The sequence below is a fragment of the Syngnathus typhle genome, linkage group LG11 (genome assembly GCF_033458585.1).
Source record: "Syngnathus typhle isolate RoL2023-S1 ecotype Sweden linkage group LG11, RoL_Styp_1.0, whole genome shotgun sequence".
Taxonomy (NCBI): domain Eukaryota; kingdom Metazoa; phylum Chordata; class Actinopteri; order Syngnathiformes; family Syngnathidae; genus Syngnathus; species Syngnathus typhle.
This window is the reverse complement of record NC_083748.1, coordinates 2,407,796-2,430,692: the sequence shown is the minus strand read 5'-3', so window position 1 is coordinate 2,430,692 and position 22,897 is coordinate 2,407,796. Positions and strand designations below refer to the sequence as shown.

General features: G+C 42.7%; 2 protein-coding genes across 2 annotated transcripts; one reads left to right on the top strand and one right to left on the bottom strand.

The window, feature by feature from the left end:
- Window positions 1–1,502: 1,502 nt before the first annotated feature.
- Window positions 1,503–12,750, top strand: LOC133162151 (endothelin-converting enzyme 1-like). Its single transcript, XM_061291151.1, has 19 exons — window positions 1,503–1,682; window positions 5,314–5,400; window positions 5,800–5,932; window positions 6,910–7,122; window positions 7,198–7,322; window positions 7,409–7,555; window positions 7,654–7,719; window positions 7,940–8,128; window positions 8,220–8,362; window positions 8,425–8,539; window positions 9,065–9,175; window positions 9,245–9,343; window positions 9,428–9,505; window positions 9,575–9,678; window positions 9,834–9,944; window positions 10,135–10,202; window positions 10,281–10,471; window positions 10,590–10,685; window positions 10,936–12,750. Exons 1-19 carry the CDS (start codon window positions 1,518–1,520, stop codon window positions 11,110–11,112), a joined length of 2,418 nt encoding a protein of 805 aa, XP_061147135.1. The 5' UTR covers window positions 1,503–1,517; the 3' UTR covers window positions 11,113–12,750.
- Window positions 12,361–22,332, bottom strand: LOC133162152 (endothelin-converting enzyme 1-like). Its single transcript, XM_061291152.1, has 20 exons — window positions 21,514–22,332; window positions 21,234–21,296; window positions 20,967–21,068; window positions 18,532–18,655; window positions 18,248–18,460; window positions 18,051–18,175; window positions 17,822–17,965; window positions 17,527–17,589; window positions 17,266–17,454; window positions 17,062–17,204; window positions 16,833–16,944; window positions 16,642–16,752; window positions 16,474–16,572; window positions 16,318–16,395; window positions 16,138–16,241; window positions 15,770–15,874; window positions 15,436–15,503; window positions 14,542–14,732; window positions 14,346–14,441; window positions 12,361–14,269 (listed from the first exon to the last, which is right to left on the bottom strand). The coding sequence occupies exons 3-20, from the start codon at window positions 21,066–21,068 to the stop codon at window positions 14,105–14,107; spliced, it is 2,232 nt and encodes a 743-aa protein (XP_061147136.1). The 5' UTR covers window positions 21,234–21,296; window positions 21,514–22,332; the 3' UTR covers window positions 12,361–14,104.
- Between the last annotated feature and the right edge of the window lie 565 nt (window positions 22,333–22,897).

Genomic DNA, 22,897 nt, shown 5'->3' with positions numbered 1-22,897 from the left:
TACAAGAAGCAGGTAATGACTGTGTGCCGTAAATGCGGAAACAAGCACGAGCCTCGTCAATGCCCAGCTTACGGCGCTGTGTGTCATAAATGTGGAAAAAATAACCACTTTTCAAAGGTGTGTAGGGGTGGCTATGAGAAATATAGCCATTGTAAGACAAAGACTGTAAACAATTTAGAAAAAGAAATGGACTGTTTATACATAGGCATGATTGGAAATGGAACCAAGAAAACAGCACACCAAACAAAGGACACTGTATGGCGCGAAACAGCCACGATCAGAGGTGTTGCAATTGACTTCAAGCTGGACACTGGTGCTGACGCTAATGTGCTGCCCAGGCAGCTATACCAGCAGCTACCAGGTCCCGTTCAGCTGCGTCCAACAAAGACTATGTTGATAGCTTTTGGAGGGGCACGCCTGACAGCAGATGGTGTTGCATCTTTAGAATGCAGAACGTCTAAACGCAAGGCTGTGCTGGACTTCCACGTGAGTAGCCAAGCAGACAAGCCAATTCTAGGAGGGGAGGCTTGTGAAGAGCTGCAACTGGTGAAGAGGATGGGGTCGCTCGCGGCAAAAGCTCCACAACAACAACAACCGCCAGCCACCAAAGAGGAGCTACTACTAAGATATGCTGATGTATTCACAGGATTGGGGGAATTTCCTGGAGTTCATCACATACACGTCGACCCCAGCGTCACTCCTGTGATTCACGCATGCAGGAATGTACCCCTCTCCATCATGGATGCGCTGAAAGTGACAATCAAAGACTTACAAAACAGAAAAGTGATAACACCGGTGAATGAACCAACAGAATGGGTGAACAGTCTTGTTGCCACTAAGAAAAAGAACGGGTCGCTGAGGGTGTGTTTGGATCCTTGCAACCTGAATGAGGCAGTCAAGCGCCAGCATTACTCCATTCCTACTCCTGAAGATGTGCGCAGCAGACTGGCTTTCATGACTAACTTCACCCAATAATGTATACCACGAATAAAAAAAAAAGCAATAAAATGAAAAAAAAAATGCAACATTTAAATGGCTTTAGAAAAAAAAAATACAAAAGTAAAAAATATTTCGAAATAAAATTATACTTCTTAAACATATTCAAATTCATTCACACGTGCACATTCAACAAAAAATATAACATTTTAAAATATGAATGCAACTTTAAATGAAACAAAAATAGAATGGATACAAAACTCGTCCACATAAAAAAAAATCATCCAAATAAAAATGAAAAGAAATGCTATTCCAACCAAATATCAGATTGAAAGAAAATACAAAACACACGGAAAAAAATGGCAAGCACATGTGTACACACAATTTGATCATATTGCATTCTATTATAAATATGTTTACATTTTTAAAACAAGTACTATAAGCATTTAGGTTTGTTATTTATATTTTATGTTCACTAACATTAATAGTTATAATAGCCTTAGCAAAACGAATCACCCACCAATTTCTACCTCAAAATATATACGTCTGTTTTCCGACTCAAGTGCTCGACTACTTCCGGTATGACGTTGATGAGGGTTGGGAACTATCTTGATGCCGATCCGCGCATAGGGGCTTTGGATTGGATATCGAGGGGGGCTGGCTGTTGTTTGTGCCCCCACCCCCTGCCCCTCGGGCCAGAAAAGACTACCCGACCTAGTCACGCCAGTGGACCATCTGACGGCACTGTGAGTACTCTTCCTTTGTGTGCGTCTTCAAAAAAATTTCCAACATTTTCTTTTGTATGGAGATGACTAAAAAACGGCACGGATTTCCACTTACGCTAACGGGGCGCTAACGTGAAATGGCATGTATGTTCGAATGTTTACTTCCACGTTAAACTGTTATTTTTGTGCTATTGTGCGCTTTATAACTATATTGACGTCAGGGGTCTGATGTGGAAGTGAATGTAGATTGCTGCAATGGGAAATTACTCAAGAATACAAACGTGGTAAACAATCACAACTTCCAGCTCAAACATCAACTTTAACTTTACTGTCACATAGGGAGAGAAAAAATAGCATTCAGTCGTAATGTACTATATAAAAACCATATACTATATAACCATATTCAAACCGTATACTAAATAAATCAGATTTTTACAATATGATTTTATGTCCATTACATTTTCCTCTGTTATGCACAGGTTAGCCACCAGGGGGCAGTTTAATTCATGTATTCGTGATAAACAAAAAAGAGTTTTATAACTATGTCTCAGTAAGCTTTATTAGTAGCGAATAAGAAAGAATATTGACTTGCGAGTATTGTTGTATTGTCTGTCCAGATGTGTTGCTGCATTATTTGTGTTCTAATATACATTGTGTTCCAAATATCCATTGCTTGTTCCGTTATCCTGCCTTTGATTTGATAATGGATTTTTGCTGATTATAATTTTAAATTACTTACCCAATGTGCCAATATCATTTTTTAATTTTTTATTTTACAATAACCTTCAACTGGGAACACAATAAACTCTCATTGTCTTCTAAGAGGGTAGCTTTATTGTGAAATTAAGCTATAACAGCCCTACACATTAGCGTAAACAAGTTTTGATAGTGACTGTATTGTACATCTTGTCACAGTGCATTGCAAGTCGTATTTGTGTCATGATATGATAGAGGAGAGATGATAAGATTGGAAATGGAACTCATCAATCAGTTTATTTCTCAGGTAGTTCGTAGTTGTTCCACACAGTTTTTTTTTTTCACTTCCTCATGCTTCCTTATTGTGTGCAGTAAAGCAATACAAATATTGTTACCACACAAAACACAAGTAGGTTCCCCTATTCTGTGATTGATCGATGTGATAACACACACACACAAACATACGCAGAGTGCGGCTTTTGAGTGTCTTGTTTGCTCACCAGTTATTCATTATCAAAGCGTCTGGAGAGTGTACGGCGGAGAGCCACAACATACAGCCATGTAGTGGAGAGGGCCTCTTATCAATTTTCTGTTATGACTCGAAAGCCACCCAAATAACCAGCATGTACCATACCGCTCCTTTTAAAGAACAAATCCCTTTTTTACACATATCAAACAGTTGCTAGGAAACAAAGGCCCCTAAATGACATGTCACTTATGTCAACGCTACACGCAAACGTGTTTGCCTGCCATCAAAACATTTTTTTATCCTGTCATTGTCATTGCATTCTATTAGGTCACCAGTAGATGGCAAAAACCAACACACTGTCCTTTTAAAGGTACAGTGCATCCAGAAGGTATTCATAGTAGTATTTCACTTTTGTCATATTTTATGCTTCAGGCTCATGAAATGAAAATATAATGAAAATGCTGCAGTGGTGGTCATCCCTTTGTGCCTCATAAGAAAATACTGAGGTCTACACACAATCCCTTTGCTTTCATGTCAACTGTGTGACATGTGTATGTGTTATTCCAAATCTTGTCCAATCCATTGAATTTATCACAGGTAGACTGTTGTGATTTTCTTAGAAGTGTTGTTCATTTTACTACACAATACTAATTACCCATACTTAATATTATAGTTATATAATCATAGAATTTAAACAAATACTTAAATGACTGAAAAGCAGTAAGAAAATACAAACTAAAAATAACTGCACTGAATACAAATTAAAGCTATTTTAATTTAAAACAAACAAAAGATAAAATAAAATTGAACTATAATTGAAAAAAAAAAAAAAAAAGATTACAACCCTGACACACGCGCAGACACCCCACCCACCCCACACAAACACTGAGTACCTGCACTGCGCACTGAGGAATGTAAAGAATTCCAGAGCTGCAGCGTGCACACTAATAACCACGTGGCTCCCAATACAAGCTTTGTTTTCTCTAGCAATGATTCTAAAAATAAACAGATTTTTTTTTAATTGCTTTTACATTTGATGGGAAAGCGGCTAAGATGGCTTTATTTTCCCTGCCGCCACACTCCCATAATTCTCAATGTTATCCACTCCCAAAAGGAAATGAAACATCGTTGCTGCAGGATAGGGGGGAAAAAAGCGACCTTTTCCTGTGCCGTGTTAACGTCAGCGGTCAGGAGCTAAACCCATGAGACACTCGCTGTCCGTCGCTCCAAGCGGGCCGGGCGACCTCGGCCGTGTGAATCGTTAGAGCTGGGTTTTGCTTGTTGAGTCATGGGCACAGGTTGCTTGTTTCCATTCCATATAGAAGAGAAAACAAACAGCAAGCAAGATGTGGCGTCCGAAAGGCAACAAGTTAGCTCATGTTACACAACCGGGAGATTTTTCTCAGAAAGTGTTTATCATTGTTTGGTGGCTGTTTGTTAGTCAGCGGTTGTGGTTCCGAGGAATGTGCATTTTACAACATGGTCCTCTTGCATAAACTTTTCATGAACTGATAATGCAATGTTCTTCAGTGGTTGACTGCAAAGTTAAAAGCGTGATTTGTTGTTGTTGTTCTGCAAAGAGGCCCATCCATGTTAACCTTTGGCAGCATGAATATTTTGAGCTCCTTCCACCTGGTGTTGCTGGAACACGCGTCATCCTTCCAGGGAAAAGCAATTAAATGACACTCTTTCTTTCCATGGAATGTCCAATGGCGGAATAAGAAGACCATCATTCCCTTGTGTTTATATTAAGTCGTGAAGGCGACTTAAGCGCGTGATAGCAAATGGCCTTTGTGGTTTACAGGTAGCTGTCTGGGTCAAGTAAACATATCAAGTTACGAGGGGCTTGAGATAGGAGCCAGACGACATGGCTCGGACTTTGTTCACAGTTAAAGTCCAAGTCGTTCTTTCTTTTTTTTTTTTTTTTTATCCTCGATGGGAAATAATGAACAATCAATGAAGTTTACATGAGTTTAGAGGCATCAGAGAGGGCCGTTGATGACGCTTTCAAGAGGAGACCAGGCTACGTATCAAGTGTTGGTTACCATGGCGACGGGAGTAAGCATGTTGTGGGAGGGCAATACGCTTTCCGAGGCAACTCCTCAGAACTTCTTGTCCTATAGAAAAGAGACGAGGCGCGGCCTCGCCTGGCCTAAACTTTCTGGGAATGTGTGCAGACGCACAACTCAGTCAGCACTCTTTCCTGTTGTTTTTTTTTTACGGGTTCCGTCTCTTTTCACACCAGGTGGAACCAGCAAGTTGTAAAAAAGGATATAGGGGAGGTGTTTAGTGTTGTGACGTACAGTGTCGGCGGCCACGGGGATGCCTTTGAAACACTCACCGGCCGGACCGGACCGACCAGACTGTTCACTTGCCGCAGATGGGGTGATGAAACCCGAACCCCCAAACGTGGCGTAGACAGCTGAAAGAGGTCGAAGAACAAGCATGGAGACACTCAGGGACTCCCTTGTGCATCTGACTTTTCAGATGTCATCCTACAAGAGAGCCACACTGGACGAGGAAGATCTGGTGGACTCCGGCGGCGATGACGTCTACCAGTCAACACCAATGCAGGTAAGACAGACTCAAGAAAATATTTCCAAGGTGTTGTTTGGATCTGGATAAACCTGGTAAAGCTAAGCGTCAGCAAGTCAAACGCACCTTCAAGTTTGTAAACAAATATTTCCATTGTGATTAACAGGAAAGTTTTTTTTGCATGTCTGTACTCGTGAGGAAAATGAATGAATGAACCCAGAAAATTGCATCAATGATGACAATATATATATATATGTATATGTATGATCTATGAACTGGACATAATTGGACATAACTTGATTTTTAATAAATGATGAACTGAACTTTGACCTAGTTTTGCAAAGAAAATGAACTTTCCCAGGATCTACGTAGCTGTCTTTGTATAGAAGTCAACTTTCCATAATATGTCCCCTTTAAAAGGTGTCAATGTGCGTACAGGTGAGTCTCCGGCGGGGCTTCTCATGCTGGCCGGAGAGAACGCCAAAGGAGAGGCAGCTTCTGTTTCTGGTGTGTGCACTGTCTGCGGGCCTATTCGTATCGCTCATCACAACCGCTGTCTTCTACCGGCAAAGTGAGTTCTTTTTTTTTTTCTCCCATCAGCCTCAAAGCGTTAAACTCGATAACGCTGCCCAGAGAAGTTGTGGCATAATATGGCTCGACTTCCCACAAATGGCCAAATGTTTAATTTGCGCACATAAACATTTTGGTTAGGTTTTCAATTCAAATGAGCTCAAGGACATCTGCTCAAGGTTTATCATTAATATGTCTAATATGTCATTTTGATGTCACAAAAATATTTTTTTTCAATTTTTTTTTTACAATGACACCTCATTCAAATGTACTCTTTTATAAAACAGGTTGAATTCCTATTTAACACAATTGAGTTATATAAAAAGCTTTATTTGGCTTTTATTTTGAAGTTAAAGCAAAAGTATTTTGTGGAATCATAGCAGCCACACCTTTGGCTCTGCTACCCGCCTTCATAGTCTCTCCCGTGAGCTTCAACATCCTGATAAAAAATAAAAAAAAGCTTGTGGATGAGCCATTTGCTCTGTTGGTTTTCCTCTGAGTTGCCATGGGAAGGCCTCATGCCACTTCCTGCCATTCACAAGTGTGTCACAACGTTTGGTGGCATAATGGAAGGAACACAGGGTAAATCCTCCTCGGGGTGCTAACCTCTTGACTCGGGGCGAGCTCAAGTCTTCATCCCTGTCTTGCGCGTCATATCTTATGAGGAAGCGTTTTTTTTACCTATTTTTAGAGCTTGAACTCACCAACATGTATTCTGTAAAGAGAGTCTGTCACTATTTGACGTGAATAACTATTAAAACAGACTTTTTATGAGGGGTGAGGTGAGGAGTGAAAAGTGCATGTTGGCGTGAGGACGTCCAAAATGATTCTTTCCAGATGCTCCTTCAAAGCCACATGTGTCTGTTTGGCTTTTGAAATATTTTCCCATCATACACGGCATTTCAAAAAACGTCATGACTCGCATGACACGGAGGAGGAAGTAATGGGATTTGAAGCCGCTTTTCATCTCCTCGACAGCACGTCCGGGCGTTTGTCTGACCGAGCCATGCATCAGCGTGGCCAGCGCCGTCATGTCAGCCCTGGACCGCTCGGTGGACCCCTGCCACGACTTCTACACCTTTGCCTGCGGCGGCTGGATGAAAAACAACCCTCTCCCTGAAGGCAAGTCCCGCTGGGGCTCTTTCAGCGCCCTGTGGGAGCGCAACATCATCGTGATGAAGCAACTATTAGGTGAGTTTGGCAATAGGTGATTGTCCATCACATTGCCGTGATTGTTTCATTTTGTTGTTTTCGTGATCTGAGCAGAAAACACGACGATGAAAGGTCTGAGTCGAGCAGAGGAGAAGGCCCAGAGATACTATCAGGCCTGCATGAATGAGACACAAATCGAGCAGTTGGGAGCGAAGCCATTGCAGCGACTCATCACGCAGGTTTGTGCTTCAGCAACGGTTCCTGTCTCAACTTGATCAACTTGACAAAGTCGATCGGACACTCACACTTCTGCTATGTCCTTTAGCTGGGAGGATGGGCCCTGACCGGACCGTGGGACAAAACCAACTTCCAGGAAGTCCTCCGTGCGGTGTCAGCAAATTACCGCACCTCACCATTCTTCACCGTGTTTGTCAGTACCGATTCCAAGAACTCCTCCACTAACATCATTCAGGTGAAGACGCTGACCGCTGATTCTGAGTTCTGTATTGGGGATTTGACACTGATTTAATTTGGACCGTGACGTCTAAAATGTGTCTTGTGCCGATGTAGGTGGATCAGTCCAGCCTGGGACTCCCTTCGCGGGATTACTACCTCAATAAAACCGCCAATGAAAAGGTATTGTGAGGCATTACACGCATACAAATAAATGAATCAATGAGGGGTGGTTTAAATACACCCTGGGCATGTTTCCATAACATTTTCATTTCAATTTGTCTTTCACAATTAAATCATGAAACCGGAGCATTGGAGATTTGTGTTTGCATTATTGAGGATTACCTGGGTACTTGTTTGGGGAGGGGAAGCTACACGCACAATCACATTGTCTTCTTGGCAGTATCTGGTGGCATACCAGAACTTCCTGATGGAGTTAGGGGTCCTCCTGGGGGGCTCAAAGGAGACGTCTCGGCTACTCATGGGGGAGATTTTGGACTTTGAAACAGCACTGGCCAACGTCACCGTACCCCTGGAGGCGAGACGGGACGAGGAGCTCATCTACCACAAGATGGAGGCCAAAGACTTGAAGGTGACTTAGAGCTATTTGTCAGAGCACAACAAGAACAAAAAAAGATTGCTTGACATCTTGCTGAACTTGAGTTGTCTTTTTGTGTGTGTAGAGTCTGGCCCCTGCAATAGACTGGATCCCTTACCTCAACGAGGTCTTCGCTCCTGTGCCTATCAATGAGTCCGAGCCGGTGGTCGTCTATGCCAAAGAGTACCTCCAGAATGTGTCGGACCTCATAACAAACACCAATAAAAGGTCAGAGTCTTGGCATTGTTAAGTTGAATTGATTTTAACCACCCAGTGACCGTGTTTTGCAGCCTTCTCAACAACTACATGGTCATGAAGGTGGTAAGGAAGATGGTGTCCGTCTTGGACCAGAGGTTTCAGGATGCTGAGCAGCGCTTCCTAGAGGTCATGTACGGAACTAAAAAGGTGAATGAAAATCTGCTCTTTGTTCCTTCCTCAAGTCATTATAGCCCATTTCTGACATGGTTAAACTCTTAATTTGACTTTACACTGCTTATTTGTGGAATTACAGTGACAGAACAGACACAGCCCTAAAAAGTGCATTGTGGAAAATGTAAAAACAAAAGCTTTGCGGCAGTACTAGACAGGAAATAGCTTGGCCCTCAAGTGGATTGGTGGCTTTGGTAAAACGGAGGAGGGGAGAAAAAATGCAGTCGACCTTTTAGCATTTATCAGGGTGAGATCCTGTTTGTTTTGCTAGCGGGTCAAGCTGTAATAATAAAGACAACGCGTGTGTGTGCATCCGTGTGCATCCGTGTGCGTGCGTGTGTGTGCGTGTGTGTGCGTGTGTGTGCGCGTCTGTTACGTGCCTTTGCTTTGTTTGATTATAAGTCAAAGAAAATGCTCAAATTGGGTCCACGCCAGTTTTTGTTTTGTTTAGTTTTGACCCTTCTCCACCAGTCATCTGAACTCCTGCTGTTCGTATTGCAGAGTTGCACTCCTCGTTGGAAGATGTGCGTCAGCGACACAGACAGCGGCCTTGGCTTCGCCCTGGGCGCCATGTTTGTCAAGGCCACCTTCGCAGAGGACAGCAAGGACATTGTGAGTGCGTGAGTGCTCGTCTAGCGTGAGATGCACCCTTCTCAGCGGCCCCTTCTTTCCGATCCCCAGGCTGAGGACATGGTCAGCGACATTAAAAGAGCATTTGAGGACAGCCTGGAGTATGTGAGCTGGATGGATAGTGACACAAAAACAGCAGCAAAAGAGAAGGTGAGAGGACGTAGAAGACGGACCTTAGGGAAGCAGAGCAAACACTTCCCCCTGGTGTCTAAAAGTATTCACCACTTTTTTTAGGCCGATGCAATTTACAACATGGTGGGCTATCCAGAGTTCATCATGAACGACACCAAGCTGGACAAAGTGTTCAATGATGTAGGTAAATGTGGTTGCATTTAAACCAACTTTTTCCTCATCAAAAACAGCCAAACTCTTTCTTTTCAGTTCGAGGTCGTGTCGGATCTGTACTTCCAGAACGTCATGCAGTACTACAACTTCTCTGCCAGGGTGACAGCCGACCAGCTAAGAAAAGCTCCAAACAGAAACCAGTGAGTGTCTCTGGTCGTCCAAGGGGGGGCTTAGAATAGTGGAGTACTCGGACCACAAAGTGCTAAACGTAGAGATTGACCAGTAAGACTATTGACTGGCTACATGTGTTGCATGTGATAGTAACAGTGACTGGCATTTTTTACGTTTTCTGCAGGTGGAGCATGACCCCCCCAACTGTGAATGCCTATTACAACCCCACTAAGAATGAGATTGTTTTGCCAGCAGGAATTCTCCAGATGCCGTTCTACAACCGCCATTGGCCCAAGTAAGCCTTGAATTTAAAGTCCCCCCCCCCCATTTTTGCCAAAGGAGTTTTCTTTCTTTTGTTTATTGGATCTCATGAGGTTACAAACGGATATTTGCGCCAATGTGAGGGTGGACACATCAGCCTATGGGAGCAGCTCCTCTTATTCTGTGTTAATCATCTTTGTACTACTTTTTTTTGTATGTTGCAGAGCTCTTAACTTTGGCGGAATCGGCGTTGTCATGGGGCATGAACTGACTCACGCTTTTGATGACCAAGGTTGGTAGTCTTTTGCCTCTAACAGGTCATGAAAAAGAATTAGTTGGAGCATACGCGTCTTCATCTTGTTTTAAAAAGGGAGGGAATTTGACAAAGACGGCAACTTGCGCTCTTGGTGGAAGAACTCATCTGTGGAGGCCTTCAAGAAGCAGACACAGTGCATGGTAGAGCAGTATGGCAACTACAGCATCAACCAGGAGACCCTGAATGGTCGTCACACGCTGGGCGAGAACATCGCCGATAATGGCGGACTGAAGGCTGCCTATGAGGTTAAGACGCCTATTGAGCTCGCTTGCTTAAACACAACAAGTGCAGCTACGTACGTCTATTGGACGACAATGCCCAGCTTGTGTAACGCGATGGATGCTCTGCCTCCTCCCCTGCAAGGCTTACGTGAATTGGATCAGAAGGAATGGTGAGGAAGCCACGCTGCCAGCTCTGGGAATGACAAACCACCAGCTGTTTTTTGTGGGATTTGCACAGGTTAGTTATTTTGATATATAAAAAAAAATGACAATACACATATTGGACATCTCCAAATTTGTATTGACCCATAGCTGAGATTTAGCAAATACATCAAATATATATAACCACATAAAATGTATGCTAATAGCATGTTGACACCAATTCAAGTACTTTAAAAAAAATGAAATGGAAGAAAAAAGGAAGCCAAGGACAGCAGAGAGACCGGAAGAGTCACAGATGTCAAGTAAGCCTTCCTGTTTGTCATCAGGTGTGGTGCGCCTTGAGGACGCCTGAGAGCTCGCACGAGGGCGTCATCACCGACCCGCACAGCCCGCCCAGATTCCGAGTCATCGGGACCGTCTCCAACTCACACGAGTTCTCCAAGCACTTTGGCTGCAAAGCAAACGCGCCTATGAACCCCGAACAAAAGTGCAAGCTCTGGTAATGCCTCAAAATGGTTAGCAGAGAGCAGTATGAGCAAACTGACTGTGGAGGCTCACTGACCCAAAGAACCACTAAGAAGCACTTTGTTAGGACGAAACGTGCCAACTTTGTGTGCAGGATTGCTCGAGAAAATCTTTACTTTTTTTCCCAAAGGAGACACATTCTACCTTTTCCCAGGTGTCAAAAAAAATGACATGCTTTTTAAAAAAAAATAGCCCAAGGATCAAGCTATACATTTTCTTGTCTTGGTTAAAGGAATGTAAATTAATCACAGTTACAAATCGGACAGAGAGCAGATAGCAATATTTACTTGAGTCTTTTAATTTCAAACTTGATGGGTTGTATCGGGCCCATTTATTTGTTTACGAGCCATTCAAAAGTCTATTTTCATGCAATACAGTGTTCCCTCACTTTTTGCGGGTGATCCATTCCACACTTTCGGAGTGGTGTATAGACGTCAGAGTGAATTACCATGACTGGTCTTAGTAAGAAGCAAGATAACCTTCAAAATAGCGAGGCAAAACTGCCATAGAGTGAATCCCGAACTGCGAAGTTGCGAGGGAACACTGTATGCCCTTTTTAAGGACTGCTGAGCTAAAAATTTTAGTGTTACAACTTTTGAGTTGCTTTTTAGGTCACTACTGTGTGCCAGGATTTTCCAAACTTTTGAATGCGAACAATACACAACACATATTGCCAAAACATAGACCTCTATAGACTTTTTTAATCTACTACATGTCATTGGACAAGAAATTCTCTGGTTAATGCTCAGTAACCTAGGTTTGGGGAACCCTTCTCTCACTTCGACAGTGGTGTCTTGAGATACAAGTGACCCTAATTAAACGTTTTCCATGATAGCGCAGTCTTGAATAACTTTTCAAAGCTTTGAACTTTTTAATTCCACTTTCAGTTGACAATTACTCTGTGTACTGTCAGGTATTAGAAGCATCATGGGGGCAGATAGTAGTCTATTGACTACTGGCATGGCTGGCATATATTCATTACCCCCTACCAATTATTAAAGCATTTACACACTAATTCTTTACATTTTTAACACAAGTGCGAAAGCCCATTCATTTACAATGGCGTGTCCGCCAGAGGGCGACATTTCCGTTAGCGCTCATGTAAGTCAATCCGAACGCCTGGAACTCTGCTCGGGCGTCGTTCAGCGGCTACCCTCGGCACTTACTACAGTGTCAAAGATTGCTATTGCTCCCTATTAAACACAAATGTATTTTTGGAGAGGATGGCCTAGATTATTTGCATTTTCATTCTCTTTTGTATTCTAAGGTACCACTGGATTTTATCATCTATGTCACATTTTTATATGACACTGAATTCAGGACCGGTATGTTGAGTGTTGAGATATGAAAGCCAACTTAAAGACGATTTCAAAGCCATATTGAATGTCAACACAAATATTGAGGGAAAAGGTGCACTGTTGGGAGGGAGGTACAACATGGTCAAGGTGTCATTTATTGGGGAAAATGTTTTTGTATTATAATGACAAACCCGAATTTGGACTGATTTAAGCATATATAGAAATAATAGAACGGCACTCACAACCAAAACCAGTTGTACCGAGTAAGCTTGTATGTATGTGTAAGATTATTTTGTATATTAAAATGATTATAAAACATTCATTTCCAAATCATTTTCTTTTCGGGTTACAGGTGAGCTGGAGCCTCTACCTGCTGACGATAACTTATCGGCAAGCTCTGATCAAAGAATCCGGTGTGTTGGAGGGAGAGAATTCAATCATTTAAAACAGGGGTCCCCAAACTTTTTCCTGTGAGGGCCACATAACGTTTCCCTTCTCTGATGGGGGGCCGGTGTCAGTTTGTAACAGAAAAAGTGTGACGATCGTAGGGGAGCTTAAAAAAATTATTGTTTTCCAGAAAGCCACACATAACGGTTATTTAATAACCCTTTCCAGGTTCTTTACAGAAAAAAAGTCAGGAAACAAATAACACTATTAATGAAATAAATAATAACTAAATAACCCTCTCTGAGTTCTTCACAGAAAAAAAACAGGAAATAAATAATAACTAAATAACTTGAAAGCCATGGAACATTAACTTTCTGTTGTGCCATGCACAATCTTAACAGATGAAAGTTCAGCTCAGTTGTCAGAGCAGAATCTCTCTGACACATATGAGCAGTCTCTTAAAGTTCTTGTGTTCCTTCCTTATAATCCTTTTGTAGGTTCCAGTAGGCTTGTAGACACCGCTGTCTTTTTTGTTAAAGTTTGCTAGTGCGTCATAGTCTGGAGTAAAATTTGTTGTGGCAATTCTTAGGCGAGATCCGAGGTGTTGGTCCGTTTACCTCGATCTGTGACGGGTTGATGTTGACGTTCATGTGACTGAACGTCACGTCGCGTACGTCGAGCCAAATTGGCCACTCACTTTTAAAGGTTTGTGGGTGGCTTTAGCGCAAAACAGCATCTGAAAGCTCAGCGCGCGAATTACAAGAATGCTGTCGTCACAGTCCACGCTCTAAATTCGGGACTGATACAAATAGAGCGCGAGTGCGCCATGTCCGTACTACTGAGGACGTACACGCACTTGTGAGTGTGCACCGAGCTTTCTGACACGGCTTCCGGTAGTAAATGCGCAGGCGACCGCTTCCCCATCTACTGGGGAAACGCAGTCATTGCAGGCAAAATGACAAAAAAAAGAGTTTAATACAATTTGTTCAGGGTTGGCGGGCCGGATTAAACTGTCCCATGGGCCGTATCCGGCCCGCGGGCCGTACTTTGGCGACCACTGATTTAAAAGTTAAAACCACTTGATTTACCATGGTAATGCAATTGACAATTCTCATTTGCAATATCAACTTAGCTGCAGACAATTAATTTACAATGGTAATGGTTCAAGGAATGTCCGTCCGAATAGTCAGCCCTTATACATTTTCATCTAACTGAATCTGCCCCTATCTGCACTATCTGTAATCAAATTTGCTGTCACAGGCTCAATTACATAATAACAGAGCCATTACCAAAGATTGCACTTGTGTTTAGGGTTCATGGGCGTGTTTTCTTTGCAGCCAAAGTGCTTGGAGAACTCATGCGAGTTGGAGACGCTCCCGATGACTCGGAATCTGGGCGGGCTGTGCGGGTCTTTGACATTGTAGTAGTATTGGTTCACGGTGCACCAAATCTGATGGCAAAAAGGTACACTCAGATGTTTACTAACAAATGTAGTCTTTAAAAAAAATCATGCACACGCTACAAACCTGTGCAAATCCCACAAAAAACAGCTGATGGTTGGTCATTCCCAGCGCAGGCAGTGTCGGTTCCTCACCGTTCCTTTCGATCCAGTTCACGTAAGCCTTGGAAGGGGGGGGGGGGGGGGCAGAGCATCCATCATGTTACACAAGCTGTACACTGACATCCAGAGACATAGCTGCATCTGTCAATAGGCGTCTTCACCTCATAGGCAGCCTTCAGTCCGCCGTTGTCGGCGATGTTCTCTTCCAGCGTGTGGCTACCATTCAGGGTCTCCTGCTTGATGCTATAGTTGCCGTACTGCTCCACCATGCAATGTGTCTGATTCTTGTAGGCCTCCACAGATGAGTTCTTCCAAGCAGAGCGCAGGTTGCCGTATGTGTCGAACTCCCTTGCTATTTTTTTTATTTTTTTAACAAAATCAGGATGGGTCATTAAATATACCGTATTTTCTGGACTATAAGGCGCACCTAAAAACCTAAAATTTTCTCAAAAGCCGACGGTGCGTCTTATAGTCCGGTGCGCCTTATATATGGACCAAATTCTTAAATTTAAATTGGCCTGAACAATTGTGTCATGAAATCAATCATAACTGGCCCCCTGAAGACTATGAATCATGAATCAAAAAGACTATGGATCATTATTTTGTGATTATAAAGTAATTTGTTGCGTCTGAAGTTGAAATAAAAAAGATAAAATGGAGAATGATTTGATTAGGATTAAAAATCTGACATGACGCATTCATGGTGCGCCTTATAGTCCGGTGCGCCTTATATAAGGACAAAGTTTTCAAATGGGCCATTCAATGAAGGTGCGCCTTATAGTCCGGTGCACCTTATAGTCCGGAAAATACGGTAATCAAATGTCATCTGTAACAGTCCCCCAATATTTGCCTCTGTTAATTGCTGTTGCTGTTGAAATTCAAAATCTGTGAGACGTCCATTCAAGACTCTCCCAAAGTGCCGCTAACAACTCGGACCAAACTTACAAAACTACATAAATAAGCGAACTTGTAAATAGAAAAATCTAAATATTAGAGGATTATTGTATTTTATTGTTTTTTTTACATTGAACTATTACCGGCAAATGATTACGAACCTTTTTTGCCAAAAGCGTGAATCAGTTCATGCCCTATGATGACCCCAATTCCACCAAAGTTAAGAAATCTGCAACATACAAAACAAAAGCACACTCAAAAATGAAAACAGATGAAATTGAAGAAATCCTTCACAGTCGATATTTAGGCTTCAATATTTGGCATAACTTGAAGCTTTAAGTCATTTTATTTATTAATGCAAAATTCTTGAGACCAAGAAAAAGTGCCCAGGAACAAAATTTGCAACTTTTCAAAAACCTCACCTGTTTTCTGAGATGTTTGCGTTAAGCCAAAGTGGCTGCTACAGTAACATGGGGCTTCATATTCAATGCTTACTTGGGCCAGTGGTGGTTGTAGAACGGCGTCTGGAGGATTCCTGCTTGCAATACAATCCCATTTCCAATGCGGTCGTAATAGGCCTCTACGTCTGCGGGGGCCGTGCTGCACCAGCAAAAAACACAAATCAGCAAGCCATTTAGTGAAGTGACTCGACATGTTTTTCAAGACACACGTGATCATTCTGCCAATTTTTTGTTTTGCATTGCAGGCACATTATTGGAGCAACTAACTCACTTTACAAAAAGCAATTTAGCAATTCTATAAAAAGAGGCTTCGAGATGTTCAATGCTGTTCAATGCCACAAAAGGTGGAGCAATTTATGTAGGCAGACAATATCAATCACTCTGTGTTCCAGAGACACTCACTGAAATATTGTTGGCGCTTGTCGAAGCAGGTTGGCTATCACCCTGGCAGAGAAGTTATAGTACTGCATGACGTTCTGGAAGTACAGATCCGACTTGACCTTGAACTGAAAACAAACATAAAAAAGAGTTTGGCTCTTTTGATGAAGAAAAGTTGGTGAAAATGTGACCACATTTACCCACATCATTGTACACTTTGTCCAGCTTGGTGTCGTTCATGATGAACTCCGGATAGCCCATCATGTCGTAAATTGCATCGACCTAAAACAAAAAGCGGTGAATACTTTTAGACACCAGGGGGCAGTGTTTCCTCCACTTCCGTCTTCTACGTCCTCTCACCTTCTCTTTTACCGCTTTTTTTGTGTCACCATCCATCCAGCTCACATGCTCCAGGCTGTCCTCAAATGCTCTTTTAATGTTGCTGACCATGTCCTCGGCCTGCGGAGCGGAAAGAAGGGGTCGCTGAGAAGGGTGCATCTCACGCTAGACGAGCACTTGTGCACTTACAATGTCCTTGCTGTCCCCTGCGAAGGTGGCCTTGACAAACATGGCGCCCAGAGCGAAGCCAAGGCTCGAGTCTGTGTCGCTGACGCACAGCTTCCAGCGAGGAGTGCAGCTCTGCAATACAAACAATAGGAGGAGGTCAGAGGTGACATTCCAACTACCCGTTGAAGATTTACCATTACAAATCTACTTACTTTAATTCCGTACATGACCTGTTGAAAGCGCTGCTCGGTATCCCGAAACCTCCAGTCCAAGTTGGGAATCATGTTCCTTATTACTTTCATGATCATGTAGTTGTTGAGAATGCTGGAAAGCAGACACAGTCATTGCTGGTTAGAAAAGAAATGTGTGGAAATGGAACGAATCATAATAATCCACCAGATGACACCAATGTAATACGTTTTTTGCTTTAACTCAACAGACCTCTTATTGGTGTTTGTTATGAGGTCCGACACGTTCTGAAGGTACTCTTTGGCAGAGACGATCACCGGCTCGGACTCATTGATGGGCACAGGAGCGAAGACCTCATTGAGGTAAGGGATCCAGTCTATTGCAGGGGCTAGACTCTACACACAAAAAATACAACTTAAGTTCAGTTACTGGCTCTGACAAATAGCTCTAACTCACCTTCAAGTCTTTGACCTCCATCTTGTGGTAGACGGGCTTTTCATCCTTTTTCCCCTTCAGGGGTACGGTGATATTGGCCAGTTCCGTTTCAAAGTCCAAAATCTCCTTCATAATTTTCTGGGACGTCTTCACAGAACCACCCAGAAGGACCCCTAATTTCACGAGGAAGTTCTGGTACACTGTCAGATGCTGCAAACAAGCAATGAATGTGAATGTGTGTGCATGCGTGCGTGCCTGCATGCGACCCAGTGCGTGCATTACATTTCCATAGGCTGTTTTGTTGAGATAGAATTTCTGCGAGAGTCCCAGGCTGGACTGAGCCACCTACAAACAAAAGAAATATCAGACATAATGACTAATCAGCTCCTTATATTTGTGTCAGTATAACAGTTGGTGGTTTCCTGCAATTTATCAAAGAATTACTTAGAATATAAAAGCATGAAATTTGGCACAAGCAACAGTCCAGAGTTATAATTCTATTTATAGGTTTATCAGATTATTTTTTTATGAATTTGCCTAATTACAACACAACAAAATCAGTGACAAGCTGGCTCACAAAAATGTTGTTCCGGGAGGACTTGAAGTCGGGATAGACCAATAGGGTGAAGAACGGGAAAGCGAGCTGGCGTGCGGACACCGTGCGTAGGACTTTCTGGAAGTTGTCTTTGGCCCACGGTCCGGTCAGGTCCCATCCTCCGAGCTAAAGGACATAGCAGAAAGAAGTGTGTGTGCCCGATCGACTGTCAAGTTTATCAAGTTGAGACAACCGTTGCTGAAGCACAAACCTGTGTGATAAGTTGCTGCAATGGCTTCGCTCCCAGCTTCTTGATCTTTGTCTCGTTCATGCAGGCCTGATAGTATCTCTGGGCCTTCTCCTCTGCTTGACTCAGACCGCTCATCGTCGTGTTCTCTGCTCAAATCACAACAACAAAATAAAACCATCACGGCAACGAGATGGACAATCATCTATTGCCAAACTCACCTAATAGTTGCTTCATCACGAGCATGTTGTGCTGCCACCGGGTGTTGAAAGGGTTCCAGTTGGACTTGCCATCGGCGAGAGGGTTGTTCTTCATCCAGCTGCCGCAAGCAAAGGTGTAGAAGTCCTGGCAGGGGTCCACCGAGCGGTCTAGTGCTGACATGACGGCGCTGGCCACATTGATGCAAGTCTCTGTCAGGCAAACGCCCGGATGTGCTGTCGAGCACAATAATGCGTTTTTGTCAAAATAAAACGGCATTTGTGGAAAGCCAAGCCATAGAACTCACTTTGCCAGTAGAAGACAGCGGCTGTGAAGAGCGTTACGAACAGGCCCGCAGACAGCACGCACGACAGAAAGTGAAAGTGCCTCTTCCTTCGCATTTCCTCAGGGCAGCACGAGGTGTCCAAGGCCTGTACGCACGTTGACAGATTTTAAAGGAGAAATATAATGGGAAATCGACTTCAATGGCTTTCAAATGCTTTGTTTAGGTGCAGTCTTTTGGTATTTTGGTGTCATGTATGTTGGAAGTTATCTGAGGAGCTTCGTGAGGCACTTGGCAGCCATCTTGTGGTATCCGGCCCTCCATTATCTGTACCGCTTACCCTCACCTACAGGATGATATTTTGCAATAGCGTACTTGACATTGAAGTTTAATGTAAGTGTGGTGCCCACCTTTTAACCTTAGTCATACTTTTATTTGGACTCCCTTTTTTGTGGAATACAGCACTTGATGTGGCCCAGAGTCCATCTCTAGTGGCGCCCACACAAGATGAATTTGTGACCTCTGATTTAGTTTTCCAGTCTTGAACTTGCTTAAGAATTGTCTTTTTGGACTGTGGTGTTTGATTCCAGATCCAAATTCAAAGTGCTGCCTCCATGAGTGGAAATATAAAAAACCTACTTTTTTCACCAATATTAAGAAAAGCAGCTTTATTTACAGTACAAGCACATAGTACATTTCATACACAAGGCTATGTGCTTCACACAAGCAGACACAAAACCATTTATAAAAACAATTAACGACATTCAGAAGCAAAGCATAAGAAAAAACTATCTCACCAAATTATTAAAAAATGTACAGTACTTTTCCAGCATCAACAGAAGACTTTTAATACAAAGAAAAAGTAGATTAAATTACTAAAAGCTTGTACTGTGAAATTGATTTTAATAAAAGGCCCAGATTAATAGGAAAACGAGAAAGTGTCATTTAAGTTTTTTTCAGAGGCGCCCAAAGAGCTCTACTGCCACGGCCCCTGCCCTGCCCTCCGTTCATGTCTTGGGAGTCACTTGTGGTAGTGATCACTGTCCATTGGAAATCAAAATAACACAGATTAGCCAGTGTAACAATAGCATTGTTAGATTGTTTTCCCAAGACTGTTGAGTTGTTGCGCAACACATGAAATGTGGTCGGAAGTGTTGCGCGTTACAGAAACGTGTAAAATAAAGACAAGTGAGCAAACGTGATGGCTCGAACCGTCCATTCTGTATAGTCAGACAGACTCAAAATGGATGTGGACGTATCTACTTAGGCCCACTACAACCTCTGAAAAGCTCATCAAATGAGTTTGCCTTGCCATGGCCGACTTTTCTGTCACATGTCTATTTTCTTTCATAAGTCACCAGGATACGCAAACAAGCGTTCTGAAAGGCGTTTTCTAAGTTGTATTGTTCATAAGTGATTCGTGTGGCTATCTATTCCCTCCATCTGAAAATGAGGCACTGGTTGCGGCCTCACTCGGCCTCCTTGCTGGACCTCAGGTGCTGTCAATCTTCTCAAGTTCTACTTCAATTTCAACAAGCCGGCCTCCTGGGGTTGTCTCGCAGTTATTTATCCAAAGTTGCCGCACACAGGCCGGCTGACTGGCAGAGCGCCGACGGGCACGAGCCGGCTGACTGGCAGAAGGACGTACGCCGCTGCAACTCCTGCTCCGGGTGGATGGACGGCGGGAGGCCGTGATGGAGCGCTCCGGCGAATAAGATGCTGCCTCCCTGCCGTCACCGAACGCAGTCAGTGGCGGGGAGAGAGGTTCCTCGCGGCGCAGCCCACCGGCCAATGTGGCCGGCAAATTAGGTGTTGCCGGCCGCCTCATCGGCGTCAGTGAATGAGGTCGGCCTCGAGGAGGGCGCTCTGGCTGTTGATTGATGGCGGGTGTCTGCGACACAGAGGCCCCATGTCTGGCTTGTAAGAAGCTGAAACTATTCTGCTAATGTTTTTCATATTTTCACAGGTTACTTGTTGATGGCAATAACCATTTCAGACACTGGGTGACAAGAGAAAGTGACAAAGCAAAGCAGGAAACGCTACGCATTGCAACGGCTTGCCTGCCTCTTGTGACAGGCCGAGATGAAAAAACAACAGGAAGCCAGCTCCAAAAGTGCGTTTGTTGGAGGTTTTGCCTCCAAAAATCCATTCAATCACCAGATTCTTTTATAGATGTGAATTTTAATGCTAATCTTTTTATGTTTTTACACATAGACCTATTATATAAGTGCCTATGTTCAGTCCGATTTACTGTCCCCTTTACACGACCATAATTGCTTTAAAGTAGAAGACGTTTTAGATCATCGTGGAAGACGTTTTAGACCATCGTGGATGCGGAGTCTCAAACCCGTCCGTGATCACGAGAAGCCAACTAATCTTAAGATCCACCAGCAAAATTCACAAAGCAGGCTCTCAGGTGTTATGTGGCAACAATACAATTTTGTTGTTGTCTGTCTTACCTGCACGGATGTTGATTGGTGGTCATCATCATCATCATCATCATCACTACCAGAGTTAACCAGTTCTTCCTTGTCCAGGATGGCTTTCTTGGATGATGACATCTAAAATGTCCAGATACACACGAGTCTCTCAGTTCCTACATGGTATAGAACGTCAAGCTCTTCAGCTGGCTACTCCACAACATTTGGTATTTTGGGTTTCACTCTGGTGTCCATTGCATATGAAAGAAAGCTGACTATTTCTAAGACATTCCCTGCCAGACGCACCTTACAACACAAACACCTCCCCTAAATCCTTGAGAATTCTCTTTTACAACTTGCTGGTTCCACCTGGTGCGAGAGAAAATGTGTATATAATTTTATACAATTGCTGTAAAAGGTAAAATAGTAAAAATAATCATTTTGGCAAGATTTTTTGGCCAATGTTTTAAGGTCCATATTCGGTTGGTTGGGCCACAATTGGTTGGGCCCTTTTTCGAAGACATAAAATAAACGTACAACCGTCTTCTTATAAGCACAAAGAAACTCACGAGTTTGTTCTGCTTACCGAGGGTGTCAATCCGAGAATCAAGACTCGCACTCTGTTTCTGTCCTGGTCCAGCCAACGTGTTGCTTTTTAAAGCTCCTCTTTTTAAATTCTCTGCGAGAACAAATATATGTCATTTAAAAGCTTTATGAGTCATTCAAAAGCTTTGTGACATGTCATTTACAGGCACTTGCTTCCTATCACTTGTTTAAATTGTGCAGAATTAGGGGCAGGGTTTTCTTCCTGATATGAACAGAATGTGCTGGTGCTTTCCAATGGCAAAATGAAGCTTCCTGAACCAGTATTATAAAAGAATGTCCCATTGTGGCCAAATGAAGCTTTACGAATCATTGAGGCTTTCCGGTGAGGTACATGATATGAGTTCTTTCTTTAATGCTTATTTAAGTTAAAATCTGTTTAAGTGTGACCTTTTGGGACCGACCGTCAGCCTAGAGTAGGAGAGTAAGTTTATTGAATTCTGGATTGACCATCTGAGCCCGCAGGCTTTTGGAGGAAACCAAAGACTGAAATATTTTACATGCATGTAACAATGATTTTTTTAAACATGTCATCATTACAGAGAGCAAAATTGTCCAAATCTGTCAATTGGAATAATTGCTGTATACAAGGAATTGATCAGTTTTTAATTCTCTGTCCTGGATTTAAAGACTCTAATGGTGGATAATAATGGAGCTGTCTTGAAATATTTTTATCTCTATAACAAATTTCCAATTATATTTATTGAATATAAATCAATAGCAGTGTTCATATTTTAAAAACTACAGTGTGTCATCTCATGAAAGGCCACTAGGTGGTAACAAATCATACAAAAACATCAAATCTATTAATAAGAACAATTGCCGACTCTACAGTACATACTGCACTGTATTTGACAAAAAAAGTAAAAATAAAGAAGACAATGTATACAGAAAATTAAACACGTTCAGCAAAACAATGTAAATCTAAATGAAACTCAAGTACCGTTTTTTTCCATGTATAATGCGCCCCCATGTATAATACGCACCCTAAAAATGGCATGTTGATGCTGGAAAAAAGCCTGTACCCATGTATAATACGCACCCAAATTTTGACTCCTACTTAAGTCGGTTAACGTAAAATTATTTCAGAAAAAAGATCTTTGGGAACAACCGGATGTTATTCTGCCGGTCAGTATCACTGCGCATGCGCTAGCAAACTCGATAGCGAAGAAATGTTTCGGATTTGTGTAGGGTACATTGTGACAGCAAACAAGCTGATGATCGAGCAAGCGTCTGATACGAGAGCATTGTGTTCGTATGGAGCGTGTTTGACGTGAACAGCAGAGAAGAAAGCGCATCTGTAATGGCGGCCTCCGTATCATATCCGGATTTAAAAAAAAAAATTAAAAAAAAGATTTTTTTTTTTG